Source organism: Cheilinus undulatus, linkage group 24 (assembly GCF_018320785.1).
Source record: "Cheilinus undulatus linkage group 24, ASM1832078v1, whole genome shotgun sequence".
Taxonomy (NCBI): domain Eukaryota; kingdom Metazoa; phylum Chordata; class Actinopteri; order Labriformes; family Labridae; genus Cheilinus; species Cheilinus undulatus.
This window is the reverse complement of record NC_054888.1, coordinates 21,044,711-21,067,056: the sequence shown is the minus strand read 5'-3', so window position 1 is coordinate 21,067,056 and position 22,346 is coordinate 21,044,711. Positions and strand designations below refer to the sequence as shown.

The 22,346-nt window shown below is 40.5% G+C and overlaps 1 protein-coding gene across 2 annotated transcripts; it reads left to right on the top strand.

The window, feature by feature from the left end:
• The first annotated feature begins 744 nt into the window (after positions 1–744).
• On the top strand, positions 745–22,346 carry tubgcp3 (tubulin, gamma complex associated protein 3). 2 transcript variants are annotated; one of them, XM_041781410.1, is made up of 23 exons: positions 745–904; positions 3,972–4,079; positions 5,215–5,282; positions 5,394–5,471; positions 5,620–5,828; positions 8,214–8,383; positions 8,669–8,781; positions 9,982–10,107; positions 10,191–10,259; positions 10,346–10,478; positions 10,721–10,887; positions 13,054–13,164; positions 13,541–13,649; positions 15,354–15,543; positions 15,644–15,779; positions 16,893–16,961; positions 17,066–17,201; positions 17,509–17,597; positions 18,614–18,745; positions 18,831–18,971; positions 19,051–19,170; positions 19,267–19,361; positions 20,864–22,346. In XM_041781410.1, the coding sequence occupies exons 1-23, from the start codon at positions 829–831 to the stop codon at positions 20,928–20,930; spliced, it is 2,712 nt and encodes a 903-aa protein (XP_041637344.1). In that variant the 5' UTR covers positions 745–828; the 3' UTR covers positions 20,931–22,346. The 2 variants fall into 2 exon arrangements, with proteins under 2 accessions (XP_041637344.1, XP_041637345.1); XM_041781411.1 differs by lacking the exon at positions 745–904 and adding an exon at positions 1,512–1,591.

The following is a 22,346-nucleotide window of genomic DNA, read 5'->3' as shown; positions in this document are numbered from 1 at the left end:
AGTGTTAATGTTAATATTTTGCATGTCACGCATTTTGGCCCATTACCATTGGTTTATACCTTTATTATCACACCAAGAAACATTTTAAAATCAGTATTTAATTGAAAAAAAAAAAACCCGATGTTTAAAAAGGATATATATCAATAATATCAAATGCATAATTATTATCTGTATTATCTAGTACAAGAGTCCAAGACAAATTTCCTGAAGGGGACAATAAAGTGTATTGTATCGTATCAGTAACTAGTCTACAAAATGTAGATGTAAACGTCATTAATTAGACTAATTTGAAAGTCTATGTACTCCATATTTTAACGTAACTCTTACATAAATACGTAAAGTATTATTATTTTATAAATGCGTCTTTTGTACTTCTTACTGCTGCAGTTGTCTTACATGGGACCTTGCATTAGTGAAATTGTTTACTGTTTAATAATTAATATTTATTTGTGCTTAACAAAGTCAGTGCCATTATGTAATAAGTAAGCATTCCTGGCCAATTAACATTCTGATTTTAGTTCTGCACCCACTTCCCAACGTATTTCCAAACTGCATATTGTCCATCAGTTGTATAATAAATCTAAAAGTGATTGTTTTTAGTTCTTGATCTAAAATTTCATAAATAAATCGTGATGGTAAAAGTCGGTCATCCAGTCTGTGAAATGCAACCCGTGACAAATTCCAGGCTTTTATTTTGTATGAATCCTACCGGAAGTGGCGCCAACGTTCGTTCCCGCTTCGTGATTCATCTTCTCAAAGCGGCGGTGTTAGCAGTTCGTGGTATTCTGTTTTATTTTTTCATTTATTGGGCGCTGTTTGGCTAACCGAATGGCGAATTTGGATCAGAAATCCCCCAATGTGCTTCTCCAGAGCCTCTGCTGCCGGATCACTGGAAAGAGCGAAGGTACAGCCGTTAGCGTTAGCATCCTCCGCGCTGCGTTTCATTCAACGTCAGACCAAAGCTCGTTCGGAACAGCAGCACTTTATGGTTACCTTCACCTTATTTCCCCTGCATGTTTTAAATCATAAAGCTAAGTAGTCTGGTAGATTTGTGTGTGTGTTACAGGCGGTTCGGCTGATGATTTTCTCCAAATTTAAGTCAAATGTAACAATAAAGACACTTTAAACACTGCCTGCGCCGGTTAAATTCAGTGTGTTTCAGTGAAGGAATGTGATAAAAACCGTTAAGATGTTAACGGGCTTCAAGCGGCGTTATCTCCTGTTTATGCCGAATCAAAATGAGATATTTCTTAGTAAGTGTCAGCTTCCTGATTTTGGACTACCAAACATTAAACTGTGTTGGAACAGAAAGGCGACATTGTTTTGGTTTTAGCTCCGTTTTAGCGGCATGTAGCGGGGTTCGGTCTGCAAAGCGCTCAGCCAATGGGCTGGGCTAGATGCTGCTCATCCCGCTAAACATCCGTCAAAACAGCGGACTGTTAGCTGAAGTTTGGTTGAAAATACTCAGCTGGAGTTTCCAATCATCTAGCCTTGTACTTGCTAACGTTTCGAGCAGCTCTCATGCTGTTGGAGGATGCTGAAGGGACGCCGTATGTCCTGCTAGCTGAAGGCCCCGGCTGGATGCAGACATGTCAGAGATACGGCGAGAATATCAACATAATTCAATGTTATTGGTCACTTTGAGAGGATTTATAGTCTTAATCCAGGGATTAAAGACACCTAATGTTTGTAATACGGCTGTAAAATAATCCCAATCCAGATCTGGATCCACTATACACTGATCCAAAGATTGACAGACATTTTTACAACAACAGCCTGATCATACCGGTGATCTAGGACTGAAATTTATGGTGTTATTATGGACATCCACAACTTTTAAAGTAGCATAGATAGGGAAAATGTGGCTAGGGCTGGGAAAAAGGGACAAAAATAACATCTAGGTATTATCTTAGCTTTTAGGTGGCAAAATACCTCAATATCTTTTTCTGTAAAAGTAATGACACTTGGTCACAGTACCAGAATTTAGAGGCACTTTATGTATCCAATATAATGTGCCGTCTTCACAAACTATTTTCTTCTCTGTTTTCTTATTGAGCCTCCAAGGTAACACAAAGCTATACTCGTCATTCAATAAGAAAAGAGATCAAATATCACTACAGCAAACGCGAACTTCATGTTCTGCTGCAGACCAATTAGAAAATGGGCCAAGGGCCGCATTTGGCCCCCGGGCCATAGTTTGGACACTCTTAAATACCATGTGTTTTCATGATAAAATGATAAAAACTTCATTATTTTAATGGTTAGAGTATAAAAAAAGGCAGACACTTCTTGAGCCATATTTTTAACCAAATCAAAGAACCCACTCTAGGGTGTTTTCATGTCTGGCTCTATTGCTCCTGCTGTCTTGCTTTGCCTGAGCACACTAATGTATGCACACAATCTGATACAGAAGAAGAACCACTGAGCTGACGTTTGTTTACGCTCTGTGGAGACTATAGAGTCCATCCTGCAGACTTCTATGGATGTTTTTATTTTTTTTTTGAGAAGGCAATAAAAACCGTCTTCACTGTTTTACACATAATGCTACTATACAGCAGCGTTACTCAACTCTGGACAACCAAAGAGCCAAATTGTTAAACATAACTTTGCAAGAGCCACAATCTAAGTGGTGACAAGTGGCAAGAATGGGTTAAAGTGGCAATAAAAATTAGTTGAAGTGGGCAAAAAAAGGAAAAGGAGGCATACAATGCCAAAAAACTGGATGAAAGTTACAAAAATGGGGAGAACAAGTGGCAAAAAGGGCAGAAAGTGTCAAAATTAGGGTGAGAAGTGACACAAAAATGGGTTGAGGGTGGCAAAAATGGTCAACAAATGGCAAAAAGCTGACAAAAAATAAGTGAAAAGTGACTTAAAGGTACAGTGTGTAAAATTGGGACTATCAACATCTAACAGTCAATTCTGGAGTGTGATGCTCATTTCTCTGGTGACAACTGTGGGAACCAGTGAAGTTTAAAAATCAATACATGCTTAACTGTTATTTGGTTCCTTCTATGGTGCCATAGAAACAGGCAAAATGCAAAAATGCAAGATGGCAGCTTCCTTGGAGGGGACCCTCCCTATGTATGAATAAAAGGCTTATTTTGAGTTAATTTAAAACATAAATTTAAAAAATCTGTCATCAGATGTCAACACTAATTTAGATCAATCTACTTATAAATGTTATGTTTCATTTTAACCAAGCTTGTTTTGCTAAATGCTAATAGGCTAAATATTACACACTGTACCTTTAAATGGGCAAAAAGCAGAAAAGAGTGGCAACAATTGGAAAAAGTGGCATTTAATGGCAAAAGGCAGCTTAAATAGATGAAAGTGGCAAAAATAGCAAAAAGAAGGATAAAAGAGTCAAAAACATGGGAAAATGAGGCAAAAATCGGGTAATAGTGGCAAAAAGAAGTGGCAAAAGTAGACTTAAAACAGTAAAAATGGAATAAAAGTGGCAAACAATTGCAAATAAGGGCAATGGAAATATACAGAGAGAAAATAAAGGTTGACAATTAAAGCCAAGTGTTAGAAACAAACTGATTAATTTGATTTGCAATGGATGATTTCTGAGGTCAAAATTTCCCTTTTCAGGTTTTCTGGGGCATAATATTTCAAATTAAGACATAAAAGAGCCACAAATCATCACCAAAGAGCCACATGTTGAGTATCACTGCTATACAGGGATAGCAGGGATGTGTTTCTGCTGTTTTGACAACATTCATCAGCAGTACGTTGTGTAAAGACACTCAACATCACTAGCCTTTAGAAATGTTTCACTCAATAGTCATCCCCCCTTTTATTGGTTTTATAGTTAAATGATGTTGTCTTACCCTGTGTCTAGTTAGAAACAGTCTTAATCTCTAGTTATTGCAGCAGAAGTGGACAGTCAGTCTCCTGGTCACAGCTGTCAGATATTTTAAAGTGTTCTAGGTGATTTAAAGTGATCTGTTCTCATTCTTGTTCTCCAGCTGAAGTCGCCCACCAGTTCCAGTACGCCGTGCGAGTCATCGGCAGTAACTACGCCCCCACTATCGAAAGGGACGAGTTCCTGGTTGCAGAGAAGATCAAGAAAGAACGTGAGTACCTTTGAGACAAATACTGTCCATCTAAACAACAGCACAGTCATCCTACAGGTAACTTAAATCCTGTAACAGAGACCTGAAACTTACCCCAGCTATGAACGTATGACTATTTGTCTTTCATTCATATTTCATGCACACAAATGCCCAGCCCTCCAGGGACAAAAAAGGCCTGAATTTTGTTACTTCTAATGGTGTTACAGCTGTGCAGATGAAATCCAAGTCATCATGAACTCCTGCAAACAGCAATTTAAGCTGTATGCAGGAGTTTTTCTGCATTTTGTGTCATTTAAAACAATAAAATACTAAATATTTGATGTCTTTGACTTCTATTTTTGTTGCTCTGCTCTGCTGAAAACGAATTCAATGTCATTTGATTTTACTACAGCCATATCAAAGTTTAAAAATCTGCTGTTGCCTACAACATAAATAGTAAGTCCTTCCTTGTAGCCAAGGTTGCAGCATTAGCGGGAAAACATCGATCCAAGCTTTTATGCAGAGAATAAACGTAAACAGCGCAGCAGTCACTGGACATTAGGTTTATTTATGTCCAATCTTTAGAAAAATATCGCCTGGTTGTCACAGCAGAACTTGCAGATCTTAGCTGGGCTTATTTATTTGACTTTTATGCCTATAAGGAAGCTTTTAGCTGCATTTACAAGTTATAGTTTGATTTTCTTGCAAGGGAGCGGTGCAGAGATTTCTCTTGCCCCCTTTTTTTTTCTAAAAAAGCCAAATTATATTGACCCTGATTGATTGTAACATCAATAAACATACTATATAAATGCACTTTAAAAGGGAATTTTTGAGTTTTTTTTCATGTAAAGAGTCTTTTTAACGTTGGAAGTAGACTAGAGCAACAATAAAAGTCTTTATGCTGCAGGTGTCCTCCCTCACTCTTTAAGTTCCTTTTTCATTCATCTTCAAACCAGAGATGCTGTTTGTGGAGATGTTTTGTTGCTTGAAAGCTCAGTCTGCTTGATTTGATTCATAAAAACCTTCAAAAATCCCACAGAGACTGCCAGGACTTTCCACCCCTTGTTGTGCTTAGATTAGTCTGTTTTTGAAGGGCGCTCTGTTGTTCTTGACTGTGACATTGAAACATCCCCGCTGACAGACTGTTTGATTTCAGTGCTGAAGCAGAAGAGAGAAGGCGACGCTGCTCTGTTCTCTGAGCTGCACAGAAAACTCCAGTCACAGGTTGTTACTGCATTAATAGTTTATGAAGATAAGCTGATATTAATCTGTGGAATCTCCTGCAGGGCGTGTTGATGTTTAGGTCATGCTTTTGTCATGTTTTGTGCTTGTCAGAGTGTCCTGAAGAATCGCTGGTCTGTTCTCTACCTGCTGCTCAGCCTCTCTGAAGACCCCCGGAAACCATCCAGCAGGGTAAATTTGATACGATAGCTTTCTTTCAAACTAAAACCCAAGCAAAAACAAACGAAACCAGACTAATATGACAACATTAATGAAATAAAGGAGATTTAAAAACAAAATTTAAGTGTGATACTGTGTCCTCTCGTTGTCTCTATCCCAGGTGGGGAACTATGGCGCCCTCTTCGCTCAGCCTCTCCCCAGAGATGCCCTGTCTACCCCGTTCTACTGCACCCGGCCTCAGAGCCTCGCTCTGGGCTACAGCGAGAGAACCGCTGCCCTGTCGGGGAGCGTGGGCACCAGCGGCATCTCCAGTCTGGGAGTCTACACCCTGAACGGACCCACACCGACGCCGCAGTCACTGCTGTTTGGGTGAGCATCTTTGAACCTCTGCATAATAACGCTCCGGTATCTTTCATGAGATCGAGACTAAGAAGAGATCCATAGACTAAGATTTCCACTGTGGAAAACAGGAATTAAAAATTATATGAAAATATTTTTCTCCAATTTTCTAGATTGAATTTTCTCATTGACTTCAGTCCTGTCCAAAATGACCACATTTTTGAATAGTATGGGGATTTTAATTTTTTAAATGCCAGTTTGACTGCAGAAAGTCCTGGTTGTTATTTATGGAAACAAACACACAGAATGAGAATCATGAAAATAAATGTCAGGTGGCTGTAGGATTTTTTTCCAGAATATTTCCAAATGTGTCAAAGATTAGTAGCTAATTGATTTTGATGCATTATTGTTTTTTTTGTGTCATCTAAGCAATTCATAAACTTACAAAAACTTCTTTAAAAATCTCACAGATTAATTTTTTTCCACTTTTTTTGGCTTAAATCTTTCAACTAACTTTAGTCCTTATAAAAACTAGCAAATATTGAATTATTTTCTGGATTTTAACCCTTTAAATGCCAGTTTGATTCCATGGTTTTACTGTTTTATATGAAAATCACACAAAAATGAGTTGTTTTCAATAAAATACATGTTGGGGAGCTGGGGTAGTTTTTCAAATTAAACTCTTGCTTGTGTCAAAGATTAGCAACGGAAGTGATTTTGGTGCATGATTAGTTTTTGTGTAGGGTCTGATTTAAAAACCCTATAAAGCCATTCATGACCAGAAATGTCCCATTTACCCCCATCAGAGGGTTAAAATCATGACAATAATGGAACATTTGCTCGACTTGATCAAGCCTGGTGTTGACTTAGAGGTTTAAGCAGAAAAAAACATTTTTTTATAGCAGTTTTCGTAAGTGGACGTTGCTGTTTACTATACCAGTCATAGAATGTATGGTAGTCCTAAGTGGATGGTAATTTTCTCAAGATTTCCACTCATTTATCTAATTCTCTTGGGATAACAAAGCTAGTTTTCCCAAGATAACGAGGTAATTCCTCATGAATTTACTAAAATTGCGTGCTGTCCAGGGAAGAGGAAGTAAAAATGAAATGCATGTATAAATACTTTTTGAATGCATTTTTTTAAACATTCTGGAGTGGCCCTGGCTCTTTGCTCAGTCATGTTTTGTTCTTTTTAAGATCCAAACTGCTTTAAAAAATTGAAACAGTTGAAAATTTTGAAAAAATTTGGGTAGCGATTTCTGATAAGGGGGTAGTGGTGAGTCCTGATGCCGGACCAGTTGAGAACCGCTGACTTACACTACACAAAAACAATAATGCATCAAAATCATTTTTATTTTGATATATCCAAGACTATGCTTGAAAATATCCCCATTTATTTTTGAGAAAATAACTCATTTTATGTGATTTTTTTTTCATGAATAACAACCGGCATTTAAAGGGTTAAAATTCCCAAAATATTTGTATACATTATATAAATATATAATTCTATATTTATTTATTTATATATTTTATAATCAAAATATAATAAAATATATTTATAAAATTTGGTACCTTTGGACAGGACTGATGTTGAAAAGAATTAATCTAAAAAATGTTGGATAAGACATTTGCATCTAAGTTTTTAATTTCATTTAAGTGGCAGTTTTTGGTCCATCAATGTCTTATTAGGACAGTAAATTTGTACAGAGTACACTGAAGGCCCTTTGAAAAATAAATTTGGAATTTCAAAATTTAAAAGAAAAAACAACTTTCCAACAAAAAATCATGAATTTGTTGCAGGGACCCACACAAAATTATTGCAAAACAAAAGTGAAAAATGCAGCCTTTTCTAGAGTGATAGTAGAGGTTTAAAGACCTGCTAAAGACATTTTTCTGAATTTTTCTGCTCGGACTTAATGCTTAGATTAAGTTTGACACTCTCTCTCACCTGTCTGCCGTGTTAAAACGGTTAAACTTCAGCGTCTAGGTGGAGAGGAAGGTTATTTATCCACTGATTGTCCACCCAGGCTAAATAAAGAGAGCATCAATTAGCACCAGAAAATAAACTCGCCTCTCAGCCGCTCTTAAATCTGTTTTATGAGGCATCAGAAGGCCGTGAAGCTCCATTTACCCAAACATCCTACTTAATAATGCAGCAAGCCTTCAGACACAAATGACCATTGAGCTGTCTGGGCTCACCTTTTAGTCTAAAAAAGAGACTCAAATGAGAAAGTCTTAGTTATATTTAAACACTGAAACACAGCATTGGTGCTTAAATTAAGGAAAAATGTGCTTTTTAGGAGTCGTTTAAATGTGATCTAGTGGTTGAATTCTTTGTCAGAGTTTGATAAAATATGAACAAACTTCTGAACTGCAAACCGTGAGTATTCACGCTGATGTTAATGTGTTTTCTAGTCAACCTCCTCAGTCTGCAGCGGCCGCCGCTGCTCAGCCTCTTGGCTCCCGTCTGGCGTGGACTCTTCCTGTCAGCTCCTCTCCGTCCTCCGCTCTGGCTCAGCCCGCCACTCGAGCGCCGCTCGGACCTCCACCCCCAGCTAGCAGAGCGGTCGCACCTCGCAGAGATGGTCAGTGACATGAACACGGTCAATGCTGTTGACCTACAGGATGACGAGAAAAACATTAAAGAATTATTGAACAAAAGTCAAGGCCAAAACACTCTGAACTCAAGTCATCAGATCATTCAGAGGGAGCAGGAAGTTTCCTTTTGTCCTCTGCGGTTTTACACAAATGTATCTTTGGTTTTGAAATAGTTCTAAAACACTCTGAGGACTTAAACATCCCCTTTAGAGACACTGAAATGTTCCTGCTGTTGACTAAATCCTCTGTCCTCTTGTCCTCTGTGGGTTCAGGAGAGGTGAGTGAGGCGGCTCTTGTGCGGGACCTCCTCTACGTCTTCCAGGGAATCGATGGAAAGTTCATCAAGATGAACGCCCAGGAGGACTGCTACAAAATAGACAGCAAGGTAGGTGAACCTGCAGGCAGCGCTGTAAAGTTTTTATCGGAGTGATTAGATCAGCACGCATTACCCAGCATCACTGAGAGGGCAGATCCAGTCAGCTCAGGAGGAGGGTCAAATAAGGCTGGGCTGAAGAGATGGGACATCAAAGATTAAATTCAACCTCTTTCAGGTCTTTTCTTTGATGCTAAATATAATTAAATTAGATTATCTTTAAAGTTGACTACACCATCAGTTTGAGACTGCAGTTTTTCCTTTAATCATTAAATCTGACCTAAAGCTACAGAGCTAGTTGTGAATGAAGCAGTCATGGTCCAGGGTTCAAAGTTCATTTACCCACCTCAACACCAGCACTGATGTGTCACATTTGATTTCTAATCACTGATTGTTAAAAAATGTAATTCATTTTCACAATCTTGATCAGCAGCGCTACAGTAGAAGCGTTTTCCTTCCCTATAGAGACTCTAGTGTGGAATTTAAGTCACAATAAAGCCTCTTCTTGTGAGGGAGTTAGTTTTCCTGTTTGGCAGTAAAGTTAAAGTTGAGTCAGATTGAATAATCTGATTTTTATTGTTGATGATCAGAGTCTAAAACAAAGGTTAAACAGATCAATATGAAGCTCTTTGGCTCTGATCCACATCGACCTTGATTTCCTCTTTTCCCTGTCCCGTCAATTCCTTTTCCTCCTCTCTGTTGTTATTGATATGATATAACCGTCCCATTCTCCCTCAGAGAGGATAAACTTAGACTGTGGTCAGTCTGCTGTCATGGTAGGAGATTCTCTGGACTCAAAGGCTCCTTAAAGTTTTTACATGAAATGAATGCAGATCTGTTGCTGTTAGACTCCCTGAGGTCACTTTCATGTGATAGATGTCATGTTTGTATCATCTGACTCCATTCTTCTTAGATATTTCTGAAACTGTGATGATGGTGCCAGATGAAACACCTCAGTTTGAACTAAATGTAAAAAAAAAACAAAAAAAAAAACATTAGCTATGACTAGATCTGGCACATCAGTGCCATTAGAGTTTACTATACGAGGCATTGCTATTCTCCTTAAATCTCCTCCCCTTCTGCATCATCACACCATTCTTTTCTTAACTTCTAACACAGTCTCTAAACTCAGAACAACCAATCCAACAACCATTGCGCATATAACCAAATGAAAAGGAACTTTTTCATGCAATACCTTGTGTTTCCCACCAGGTGGTGGTGTGTAAGCCCCACAGAGACCTCTGCAGCAGACTGTCTGAGCTCGGCTGGCTCCACAACAAAGTCAGAAAGTACACCGACACGCGGAGCCTCGACCTGGCCTTCGGACTCGTCGGACAGGTGAATCCTCTTCAGACTAAACCACCTGAAAATAAGTTAAATGTTATATGAAATCACCAGCTAACAAGCCTCGTTGTCCTCAGAGCTTCTGTGCAGCGCTCCACCAGGAGCTGAAGGAGTACTACAGGCTGCTGTCTGTCCTGCACTCACAGGTGTGCATCCTACATAACTGCTTCCAAACTGCATAAATGGAGAACTTAATTAGATAATGACTTGAGTTGTATTTGTGTTGTTCTAGCTGCAGGTGGAGGACGAGCAGGGTGTGACCGTGTACACAGAGAGCACTCTGACTCTCAGGAGGCTCCTCGTCTGGACGTATGACCCCAAATTTCGACTCAAAATGCTGGCTGCTCTTGTCGATTTCTGCCAAGGTAGACTCAAACAGCAGAACTAGAAAGAACTGCTAATTTGCCCCAAAACTTCCCAGATGCTGTAATTCAGTTGTTAACATTCACATACTGTAGTACTTTCATTCATATGCATCCTAAATGTGTGCTAAAACCTTAGCCTCTTGAGGTGGTTGCATGAAAATCTTCACACGTTTACTGTCCAGACAAACAAACATCTTCTTGTGTCATTGTGAGAGTTTGTGTCTTACTGTTTTGTTGTTCAGGTCGTAAAGGAGGTGAGCTGGCCTCGGCCGTCCACTCTTACACAAAAACAGGAGATCCTCAGATGAGAGCGCTGATTCAACACATCCTCAGCCTGGTGTCACACCCCATCCTCAACTTCCTGTACCGATGGATCTACGATGGGGAGCTGGAGGACACCTACCACGAAGTAAACACTTCACAGATCTTACAGTCCAGAGTAGTTTCAATTAGCAGCTAAGTGTTTTTTAACTCAAAAAAATAAGAGAGAAGGAGGGCAAGTAAAGGAGCCATCAGCTGGATTAGAACCTAGACTCGGAGGCAAAAAGAGCTTAGGACAGTAACGGCTACCTTTGAACACTATCAACAACTTTCTTTTATTAAAAAAAGAGATAATGTGGCTAAAATCTGTAGATGGCAACTGAAACTGTCGACTTCTTTATAGTGTGAAGCAGTAAGAAGGCTTTCCCGCCCACCAGGGGGCAGTTTTATCAGTGTGGAAGATGTCACATAGGAAGCTATTTTTCTTTTCATCATTAAAACCAAAAACACTTAAACCCTCAGATTAAAAATGTAAGAATTCCCCCTTTAATAAGCCAGAGCCACAGCAGAAATTTACCGCTCATTTCTGATTACTGTTTGATTTAACTGCTCTGATATCTGACCCCAATCAGAGAGGACGTTGCACAGAGGAGGAGGCGGGACAGTGGGGAGAAATAAAGAGGGAAAGACGAGACAGCTCCTTAAATGAGGACTGATGAGAGGGGTGTAATGGAAAGCTCAGAGACGGATGTTTCTCCTTTACTTCTCCTTCTGTTTCTCTCTACAGTATTTATTTTTGTGTCTGAGGGTTAGCTTTTTTGTCGCTCTGCTTTGGTCTTAAGTGCAGAGTTTAAAAAAAACAGAGACAAAGTTATCTGGTCTTTCAGGAGGGAATTTATCCAGGGAGTGGGACATAGTCTGTTAAAACTCACAAAGATATTTATTATGGAGCAGAAGCGAGATGTTAAAGCTGTTCAATGACAAAGAAGTTATGGGCAAACAAGCATTTAAAATGGCTTACTTCCTGCTGATTCGGCAAACCTGATCCAAAAGGCTTCAATTTTAGGAGGATCAGAGGACCCCCATAGAAAATGTAAGTATAGAGGAATCCCTGGAAATGGCTTCATTTTCCAATTGTTCTTTTTTTTTTTTTTTCCAAAAATTAAAAATGGCTTACTTCCTGTTGATCTGGCAAAGTTGGTCCAAGACTTTTTTGTAGGTCATGTTATGATGAATATGTGTACAACTTTAAGTCAGGAAGGAACCCTGGAAATGGCCTCATTTTCCCATTCTTGTCTGTAACAAAAATTTGAAATGGCTTACTTCTTGTTGATTTGGCAAAGTTGGTCCAAGAGACTTTTTTGTAGGTCATGTTATGATGAATATGTGTAACAAATTTTGAAATTCTACATTGGACCTGGTACAGGGGCTGAATTTTTCAAATTTTTGTAGGGGGTGCCACTGAGACAGTATGCTACGTCCCTCAACTAAACCCACATGTAGCTTTTAAATTTTTCACTGGGCTTATTGCTATTTTCATATTAGCACAAGCCCTTTAAAGCACTTCAAACCCTTCAAGAAACTACTTCCTTATTTCATGGCGTTAAAGCCGTTCAATGCTAGAAGTTACCCAAATCAGAAAGTAATAACTCATCTTCATACTTCATTGCTTTTTTAAGCCATAATAAGGCTTTAACATTAATTTCAGCCTTTAGCTGATCTCAGGAATAGAGCGAAATTCAAACCCTATCCAAAACTAATACATCAAACCTCTGACACATCTGCTGTTACTGGTGTTGGTTCCACCATCTAAGGTTACAACACTCTGCTGTAAATGCTTTATTCTATCTACAAGGCTGTGAAATGGTGCCTTTTGGAGATGGATTCTCTCAAAGGATGATGGTTATTGTGTCAGCACATCAGAGCCTTCAGTTAGAGAGCGAGGGTAGCAGGCCCTCTTAAGTGAACGTGGCCAAGGATAAAAGCCTCGTCATCGACTGCAAACTCGGTCCAGAGAGCTATTTAGATCTGACTGTCATCAAAAGTCTCATTGAAATCAATTCAGGCTGAGGACTTTCCTGTAGATGCTGTAATCAGTTTAGCTGTAAATACATGTGTAATTAATGAAAGCAGCATCGTGTACTGCATGTCAGACACAAGTGAAATGAGAAGCTGGAGAATTTATGTTTTTTGCATTATAACTTCTCTTGCAGCTACTCTGCAGCATCATCCAGACTTTAAATAAGGTGGTGATCATCATGTTAAAGGTTGTTTCTTGAAATCAAACATGTGTGGAAATGTTTGTTTTCTGCAGTTCTTTGTAGCATCAGACCCCAACGTGAAGACAGATCGTCTGTGGCACGATAAATACTCCCTCAGGAAGTCAATGATCCCCTCCTTCATCACCATGGACCAGGCACGAAAGGTAAACACGCCACAACGCTGTCGCATATCTGTACAGGCTCAGATTTCTGTTCTGCACTCCACATGGAAACGCACCATTTATTTTAAAGACAAGCCCCTTTTTTAAACAAGAAAAACTCTCACCTACTTCCCTCAAACATCCTCAAAACTCTGTTGAAAAGTTTTTCTAGCTTGCAAAGTTGCTTGTCTAGTTAGCACAGCTTCAACTACTGCTTTTTGGTTGTTACAAATACTTAAATGCTTTTAAATACCTTTTTTTTTTTTTTTTTTTTTACACAATCGTGGAAAGGTTAAATCATAACTGAAATTCAAACTAAATAAATTACCCAGCATTAGCTCATATCAACAGTTTCCCTCTCTATCTCTAATCCCTCTAGGTCCTGCTGATCGGTAAATCCATCAACTTCCTGCACCAGGTCTGCCATGACAGAACGCCTCCTGGCAAAATCACACCAGCGTCCACGTCTGCAGATACACCCAAAGACGGTAAGAGGCATACAAATAATACATATACCCAAAATGTGAATAATGTGAAGGAGTATGCATGTTTTTGATATGCTGTTACGCAAGGTATATATGATAGGATCTGTCAAAGCAATGAGGTTGTGGTTGGCCCTTATTTGTTAGTGTGGACCATGACTCTGGCTGTGATAGGGGGCCTGGCCGCAGTTTCTCGGTCAATATTAGAGGAACTACGGTATTCATATGCTCAGTATGGTATTATTTGTTTTTTTAAGGAGGCAGACTCAAAAGACGGTCTTAAAAGTCAGGATTTAAATGTTTACCTGAGTAACCACTGTATTTAGGGCTTGTAATAGCAGTTAAAAAAAAGGCAGTTGTTTTATTTTTTGTTTTTTAAATCCCCAAAGACTCGGTATATCCAGTTATCTACTTGAAGGATCCCTTTTACCTACTAGGAAGCAGGGCCAAAGTTAAAGCCTGATAGGTTGCTATCAGTAATTGCTGCTCGTTGTTTTGTGTCTTATTGTCATGACCTCATCAGCCAATAAGGCTGTACTCATCGTATTGATTCTGTTGTATTGACGGGGGGCTTGTTGACTTGCAGTGATCGATGCTCTTACCGCTCACCAGCCTTGTCCTTCTGTTTTTAAACATGAAAAGAAATGAGGTATACTTAGCTTTTCTGATTGATTTATTCTGCTGGACTTCACCTGACTAGTTTGATCTTTAGCTTTTACAGCTGAAGGGTGGCGAGCTCTTTTCTGTCTCATGTGCAGGACAGTTTAGTCTTGACTCAACATTTTTAGCCTCTTCTTTTTAGGCTTGACTTTCTTAGACTTATACTGCTCTGTTTTTAACACCTGAAAGAGTTAAACTAAGGGTGTATTCACATTTGTGGCTCGTTTGCTTTGTTCTGATTCAGGGGTAAAAACGATACATTTGTTTCAGTTGTCACTTGGTTCGTTTGTGTTCCCACAGCAAAAGTCTCTTGCGGTTCAAAGTTGGAAACAAATGCCACAAGCGATCCAATTCATCTCTCATTGGTCGGAAATCTTACCCGGAAGGTGGGGGAGTTTCCTTATCTTAATTCATTCATTCAGGTTCTTAACCGCTTTCCACAGGGAAAAACAACAGCCATGGAGCATCAGCAGCGTGTGTGGCTATTTTTTTTTTTATAGCAATCATCTGGCTAATGTACCAGTGTTCGCTAAATCAACAAAACATGCATTTTTTTTGACAGTCAAGACTGCATCTGGAAAATAATGTGCTGATGCACTTGTTAAAACGAAGACGCGCCACCTCACGGAGCCCACGACTCATTTTGCTCAGATAGATCTCTTGTTCTTCCGCCTTCTCTTCTTCTTCTGCTGTTGCTGATTCTTCTACTCCTTCTTCTTCTATCGTTTTAACTGAACGGTTGGCAACCAGGCGCATTACTGGCCCCACGACGACAATGTGTACAACAGTAACGAGTCAGTTGTGCCGGTTTGTGAGGTGATTGTGTTCTCACTGCAAAGGAACCGGTACAGGGCTCGAATGGAAGCAAGCCGAGACCACCCTATTTTGGTGATCTCGACCCGCTTGTTTTGTCCCGCATCCAAATGTGATTGCTGTGTTCACATATGTCCAAACGAACCGGTCTTTAGGGGGGGTGCTGACTGTGGGAACAACTACCCCAAACGAACCAGGTGTGAATACACCCTAAGAAATTAAATGTCTGGTCCACAGCTGCAGAGCTGCTGTCTGACCTGGAGGGGGCATTCCAGGCAAAGATTGACGTCGCCTACAAAGACACCAGTAAATACCTGCTGGACGTCCTGAACAGAGACTACCTGCTGCTGGAGCACCTGCAGGCCATGAGGAGATACCTGCTGCTGGGCCAAGGAGACTTCATCAGACACCTCATGGACCTGCTCAAGTTAGTGGCACCTTTTTGTTGTCTTATTCCAGTCATCTGCTACTTTGTCTGTCTAAAACGTAAATAAATATCTGACATCTCTTCTCCTGTTCTGTCCCAGACCCGAGTTGGTTCGTCAGGCAACAACGTTGTACCAACACAACCTGACCGGTATCTTAGAGACGGCGGTTAGAGCCACAAATGCTCAGTTTGACAATGCAGAGATACTGAAGAGGCTGGATGTACGCCTCCTAGAGGTAATGTGTTAAAAGTGCGTGACTATGTGAGTGGGATGATGGCTGTCCAGTGTATAAGACACACCTTAACTGTCTTCTTTATCTCAAAAGTTGTCTGCTGTCCTTACGTAGATGTGGGCATTTGAGTTTTTGGCTTTTCTGAATACTAAAGAAAACAAAAAAACCTTTAAAACAAAGTGGAGAAAACTTTGAAAGCTGCACAAATGGACAGAAAAGGTGGTGGAAAGATTAAAAAGGAGCAAATATGGGCAGAAAAGTTGGTAAAATGGGATTAAAAAGTAGCAAAATGGGTTAAAAATGGCAAAATTTGGCCAAAAAATGGTGATAAGTCATTTAAATGCGTCAAAAATAGGTGAAAGGTCACATATTTCACCCCGTAAGGACAGATTTATATTGGTTTCAGAGGTCCCCAAACATATCTGTGAAGTTTTCTGATGAAAAAACACTCCAGTATTAGATTTTTTCATGTCTGAAACCCCCTCTGTTTCAGCCCTGCACAGAACGAGCTGTTTCTCGGTCTGTGACTTTAAATGTTACTGAGTTGTCTGACTCCGCCCCTTTCAGTAAATGGATGTGGCTCTCCTGATCCTCCCCTCAGCTGAGAAGAGGGTGGAACTTTCTTCCAAGCTGAAAGGGCCAACTGAACCTGGGGGTGGGGCTAACTCCTCAAATGACATCATGAGGGGAAAATCTGAGAACGGCTTGTTTCAGCACATATTTTCTGAAAGGTGGGGAGGGGGCTTAATATGTGACCTTTAATAGTGGCCATAAATGTATTCAAGGTCACATATGGGCAAAATTTACACAGCATTGATTAAAAGTGTTGGAATAATGATGCCGAAATTGAGCAGAAAAAAGGGTTATAAAGTTGCACAAAAAGTACTTCAAACATCAGAATTAAACACACTTTTCAGCTCCAAAATGATGTAACTGTTAGCCAGGATGCTAGCACCAATGCCACTGATCAAACACACATGCATCAATATCAATAAATCACAACTGGGGAGGGCTGATCCACTGGATCTGTTGACAACAGTCAAGTTTTGGGGCGTTATATTTAAGTGACTTCATCATGACCTCACCTTTCTAACTTCTGCCTTCTGTCCTCTCCAGGTGTCTCCAGGTGACACGGGTTGGGATGTTTTCAGTCTGGACTACCACGTCGACGGGCCGATCGCTACGGTATCAACATAAACGCATTTTAAATATTACTTACATGTTTTTCTACGTCTACAGAACAGCTGCCTGTGCATGAAAGTGGCTCATAAGTATGTGTATTTTTTTAGTTGTTTACAAGGGAGTGTATGGGACACTACCTGCGGGTGTTTAACTTCCTGTGGAGGGCAAAGAGGATGGAGTACACGCTGACTGACATCTGGAAAGGACAGATGTGCAACGCCAAGCAGCTCAAAACAATGCCGGGTACAGAAAACAACACAAACACAAGCAGAGAGAACACATTTCACTGAGTTTTGGTGCTTAAATTTTCTCTGAACACTTTGCTTTTATGACTAAAATGTCTAATTTATCAAAGCTTTGGATGTTTATATTTTCTCATTTGAGTGTTTTCTTTTTAAAGAGAGAAAAATGTCAGGCATGCAACACCTAAACTTGTATTTTGTTCCAAAAGATCTGTTTCTATAGTCGTTCTTTTCAGGCTTCTTTTAAGGGCAGAACTTTCTTTTTAAAAGCTCTAATCTACAGCCTTCTGTTGTGTATTCTCCTCCAGAGTTATCCGGCGTGCTGCATCAGTGTCACATCCTGGCGTCCGAGATGGTCCACTTCATCCACCAGATGCAGTACTACATCACCTTTGAGGTCAGACCATTAGCGGTGCTGTTAGCAACACGCTGTAAAAAAGAAGTAGTAATTACCGCTGTGTCTGTTAAAAGCAGAGACTCTGATTTACAGGATCAACAGCTAGGTTAACTCGGTTTAAGACAACAGAGCTGAGGGCAGGAGAAGTTTGTTAGGTAGACACTTAAACGTTCCAAGTCCTGGAGTAGAAGAGAAAATCTAACATTTTTAAACATGGATTCTAAAGGAAAATATTCAGAACTTGTTTGTACTCTCAATGACTGGATAGATTTATCAAAAACAACCAGGTTTCAACAGGATACCTAAGGACAAAAAAGTCAAATCAAAGTCTGTGAAAGCCTTTTGTTTTTACATTCATATTCTACAGGGATGGAACTTTTTGTCAAGGCGAGATTTCTTTTTTACCTGAAACAAGCTGCTACTTTGCTCTCTGAAAAGATACAAGACTCCTTTGACAAAAACAGTTACTTAGATGTTTTCAGGACATTTTCAGTGCTGCTTCACAGCTGCTTACACCTGATTGTTTTCATGCAACAACCAAAGAAACACATTCACTGCATGACAGCTGAAACAAGTTAATCATGAAGGAAAGATGGGCGACTTTCTTTTTCTAAAGTCTGGTGGCACTGAAGATGGTGATGCAACTGCAGTGACAGTGTTCAACTATCCGAACCTTTCAGTGGCAAAAACAAGCATTGTTATGGGAGAACTCTGATTGAGCATGTTTTCCCCAGCTATTGCAACCAGCTGTAACTAGAATTACAAGTTTAGTTGGGCCTATTATATCAGAAGTTTCTCCTCCTGATAGGCTACTTTATCTTTTCTTATTATTAGAAAAATGCTGGAAATGTTTCTCTGAATCCTTCAGCCTACAAAGAAACAGCATCTCCTTTACAAGCAGAATACTCATGAGCTCTATATTAAGTTATTAATTAGTGAAAAAGCTTCTGCTTCCCTTGTCTTCTGGGCTGGACTGTTTCTCACTAAAAATCATATTTTTGTGTGACTTTCCGTAGGTGCTGGAGTGCTCCTGGGACGAGCTGTGGAACAAAGTGAAGCAGGCTCAAGACCTCGACCACATCATCGCTGCCCACGATGTCTTCTTAGACACCATCATCTCCAGATGTCTGCTGGACAATAACAGCAGGGTAACATATAGAAACAGACAACAATCCTTTCTGCATCCTTTTCTTTAAAGAGTCACTTGACCTCTGTCTCCATCTGTCCATCCAGTCCCTGTTGAACCAGCTGAGGGCGATTTTTGACCAGATCATCGAGTTTCAGAATGCTCAGGACTCCATCTACCGCTTGGCTCTGGAGGAACACACCCTCAGACTGCAGTTTGAGGAGAAGAAGAGACAAAGAGAGGAGGAGGTAAGATGGAGAGATAGTGAAGTTTTCTTTATTTTAATAGGACTTGAATGTGTGAAACCATCCTTATTGTATGTTTCAGGGTGAGTGGGGAGTGACAGCCGAGCAGGAGGCAGAGGAGAAAAAGAGGATCCAGGAATTCCAAGAAACGACGATACTAAAGATGCGTGCCCAGCTCCGACTCCTCACCCACTTCTACCAGGTAACTCAGCGAACGACCTTTCTTGTCGGTAATTTTGCTGTTTAACGTTTCTCCTTCACGTCTCCTCTGCTTCTTTTTGTCTCTTTTTTCCTTCAGACCCTTGTCCAGCAGTTCCTCTTGTTGCTGATGGAGAGTTCGGATGAGAGTCTACGTTTCCTCAGCTTCAGGCTGGACTTTAATGAACACTACAGGTGTGTTCTCACTTTTGCGCAGTAGGTCCCCCTGTGCCCTGTGCTGCTCTGCTCTCACATTAGAAATGTTTAGTGACCGAGCAAACATTCTGTATGTATGCTGTCCAATACAGAAGAGGACGGTATGGGTGTAGTTGGTTTGCAAATCCACCAAGAAGAGGCAACCATGGCAAGCATTTGTTTATGCTCCTTGGGGGCAATGAAATCCGTCCTGCAGGTTACAATGGATGGTTTTATTATTTTTAAGATGCCAACAAAAGCTTTCCTCATATTTCAACGTCTACTGTGCAGTTCAGAGGTTGAAATAGACAAAGACTGCTTAAATGTCAGCCTTTCAAGAGAGAGGAGACAGCATGGCCTTCACAGCTCTACTTGCTAGTACCCTGTGTTCGGGCATGCTTGTGTTTATATCTCTCCCATATTGTTTCTGAGTATTTTTCAAGCCAATTTGGAAACAATGCCACAAGAGAGGATAGAAAGAGAGAAATATATCTTAGGAAAAGGGCAAGGGAAAGACAGACAGGGTGAGGTGCTCTGGTCTGGGCTAGCGCTCATCCTTGCCAGGTCTACCTATTGCTGTACCACCTTCTACTCCTTCAGTTTCATTAGGGTATTTAAGATTGTGCTCATCCTGCAGTCTACCTATTGCTCTACCTACCTCTACTCCCTTAATTTCAAGAGGCAGTATAGGATAGGGCTCATTCTGGGATCAACTTATTGCTCTACCTCCTTCTACTCCCTAAATTTCATGAGGGAAGATAGAATCTTGATCATCCTGCAGTCTACCAACCACTCTACCTCCCTCTACACCCTCAGTTAACAGAGGGAAGAAAGGATTGTGCTCATTTTAGGATCCACCTATTGCCCCACCTCCCTCTACTGCCTCAATTTCAAGAGGGAAGATAGGATAACAATCATCCTGAAGTATACCTATTGCTCTACCCCCCTCTGCTCCCTCAATTTAATCTGGGAATATATGAAAGTATTCATCCTGGGCTCTACCTAGCACTCTACCTCCCTCTACTCCCTAAACTTCATGAGGAAAGATAGGATAGCATTCATCTTGTAGTCTACCAGCTACTCTACCTCCTTCTATTCCCTCAGTTTCAAGCTGGAAGAAGGGCTCTACCTATTGCCCTACCACCCTCTACTCCCTCAGTTTCACGAGGGATGATAGTGCTCACTCTGGGATCTACCTACTGCTCTACCTCCCTCTACTTCCTCAATTTTATGAGGGAAAAAGGTTAGAGCTCATCAAGGGAGTCTTCACAGGGGAAGACAGGATAGTGCTTTTGCTGGGTTCCAACTGTCACTCTCACTCCCTCTCCTTCAGTTTTGCAAGGGAAGTTAGAGCAGTCCTCATTCCTGGGTCTAGCTATCACTCTGCCTTCCTCTACTCCCTCAATTCCCACCCCCACTAAATTTACTGATTAGTTTTAACTGCTTCATCTGACCTTTTTTCCCCTCTTTTATATCACTGTTGTATATTTTTCCCCTTGTAGGGCCAGAGAGCCGAGGCTGCGTGCCTCACTGGGCGCCACCCGAGGGCGAAGGCTGTCAAACATCTGACTTGCCTCGAGCCAATGGAGCACAGAGTATAACATCACACTGGGCAGTTGTGACATCACAGAGACGGGCTGACCAGCAGATTTTAAGCTTTGTGTTGTGATGATGTCATGACCTGGAGGAGCAAATCCAGCGCTGCTCTGAATGTTCATGTTCGGCAGGAGCAGCAGCCATCGCCAAGTGATGACATCACAGCTGACCGTTCCTGTCAGCTGAGTGGGATCAAGTTTCTGTGCATTTTGGACAGTTTGCAGGAGTTCACCTGCAATTTTTGGTATTAAAAGCAAGAAACATAGGGTGCCTAGGGCTTCCTTTTGCCCGTGTTTATTCTGTGTATTTGCCTCCTTCTCCAATGGCACAGCACCACTTGTCATCTCAAACTTTCATTTCAATCTCTGCAGCACTCCACAGCTCAATAGGATATTTCTGTTTCTTCTAAAAGTTTGACTAAAGTGGCCGTTCTTTCTAATCAGACAATCAACGAACCACAGTCAGTCTAGCCTAACCCAAACCCTATAGGATTAAAAAGGTACCCTTACAGAAGGGTGCCAAGAAAGTAGGACGGCACTAGTTTGTTTTGGAGCCCTTTGGAACTTGTGCGAACTTTTGACTGTGGAAATGCTTAAAAATATGAACCCAACTGCTTTTTTTATGAGTATGCTGGTGAAGAAATCTCAAAAGTGTCTGTTCAAATTAGATATCTATACACTAAAATACGTCCAAAAAGTGGGATCCAGCTTTAAAAAGACCAGAATCTCATCTAAAATGCAGACGTGTCATCAACAGTTTGAGCTTTTCCGTCTCCATGAGATAAGTGTCACATCAGATAAAGAACCAATCCTCACAACCACAGCAACCTCACAGCATAAACAACAGGAACTATAACAGTCCAGATGTGTCTTTATCAAATGTAAATAGTCCTCCATGTTCAGAGAATGTAATGGTTACATATATTTACTCTTCGGTTTATTTTCTTACACAGAAGAGTGCTGTTTGTAGTGTTATAGAGTGAGCTTTACTCCATGTGACATAGAAAAGCTAACACTATCCAGGTTTGTAAACTACATCAGTTTTTCCTGATGGATGACTGAGACCTTAAACTCAGAGTTTAAGTGACTCAAGTATTTCCTCTCTGCAGCAGGTTCACCGAGTTATGGAACAGCGTTGACGTTCTGGTTTTGCTTTCTGTGCTGGTTTTCTGTTGTCCATGAAACAAAATTGGTGCTGGATTTTTCACTTGACTTGCTTTCTGACAGTTATTCCCCCTCGTGTACACTTGTAAAAGAAAAAGAGAGAGCGTGGATGAATCTCGCTCTGCCCTCTTCCTCCTCCTGTCCTCTTTGTTGTACAGCACATAATGTAAAGAATACAGGGAAACAAACCATCCTGCTTCTTTAATAATAAAATGTTTTTTATTTA

What these genes read in the sequence shown, in the direction of transcription:
- tubgcp3 (XM_041781410.1), top strand. Translation starts at nt 829, where the DNA reads ATGGCGAATTTGGATCAGAAATCCCCCAATGTGCTTCTCCAGAGCCTC. An exon ending in GATCACTGGAAAGAGCGAAG is followed by an intron (nt 905 to 3,971) that starts GTACAGCCGTTA and finishes CTTGTTCTCCAG; the next exon opens with CTGAAGTCGCCCACCAGTTC. An exon ending in CCGCAGTCACTGCTGTTTGG is followed by an intron (nt 5,829 to 8,213) that starts GTGAGCATCTTT and finishes TGTGTTTTCTAG; the next exon opens with TCAACCTCCTCAGTCTGCAG.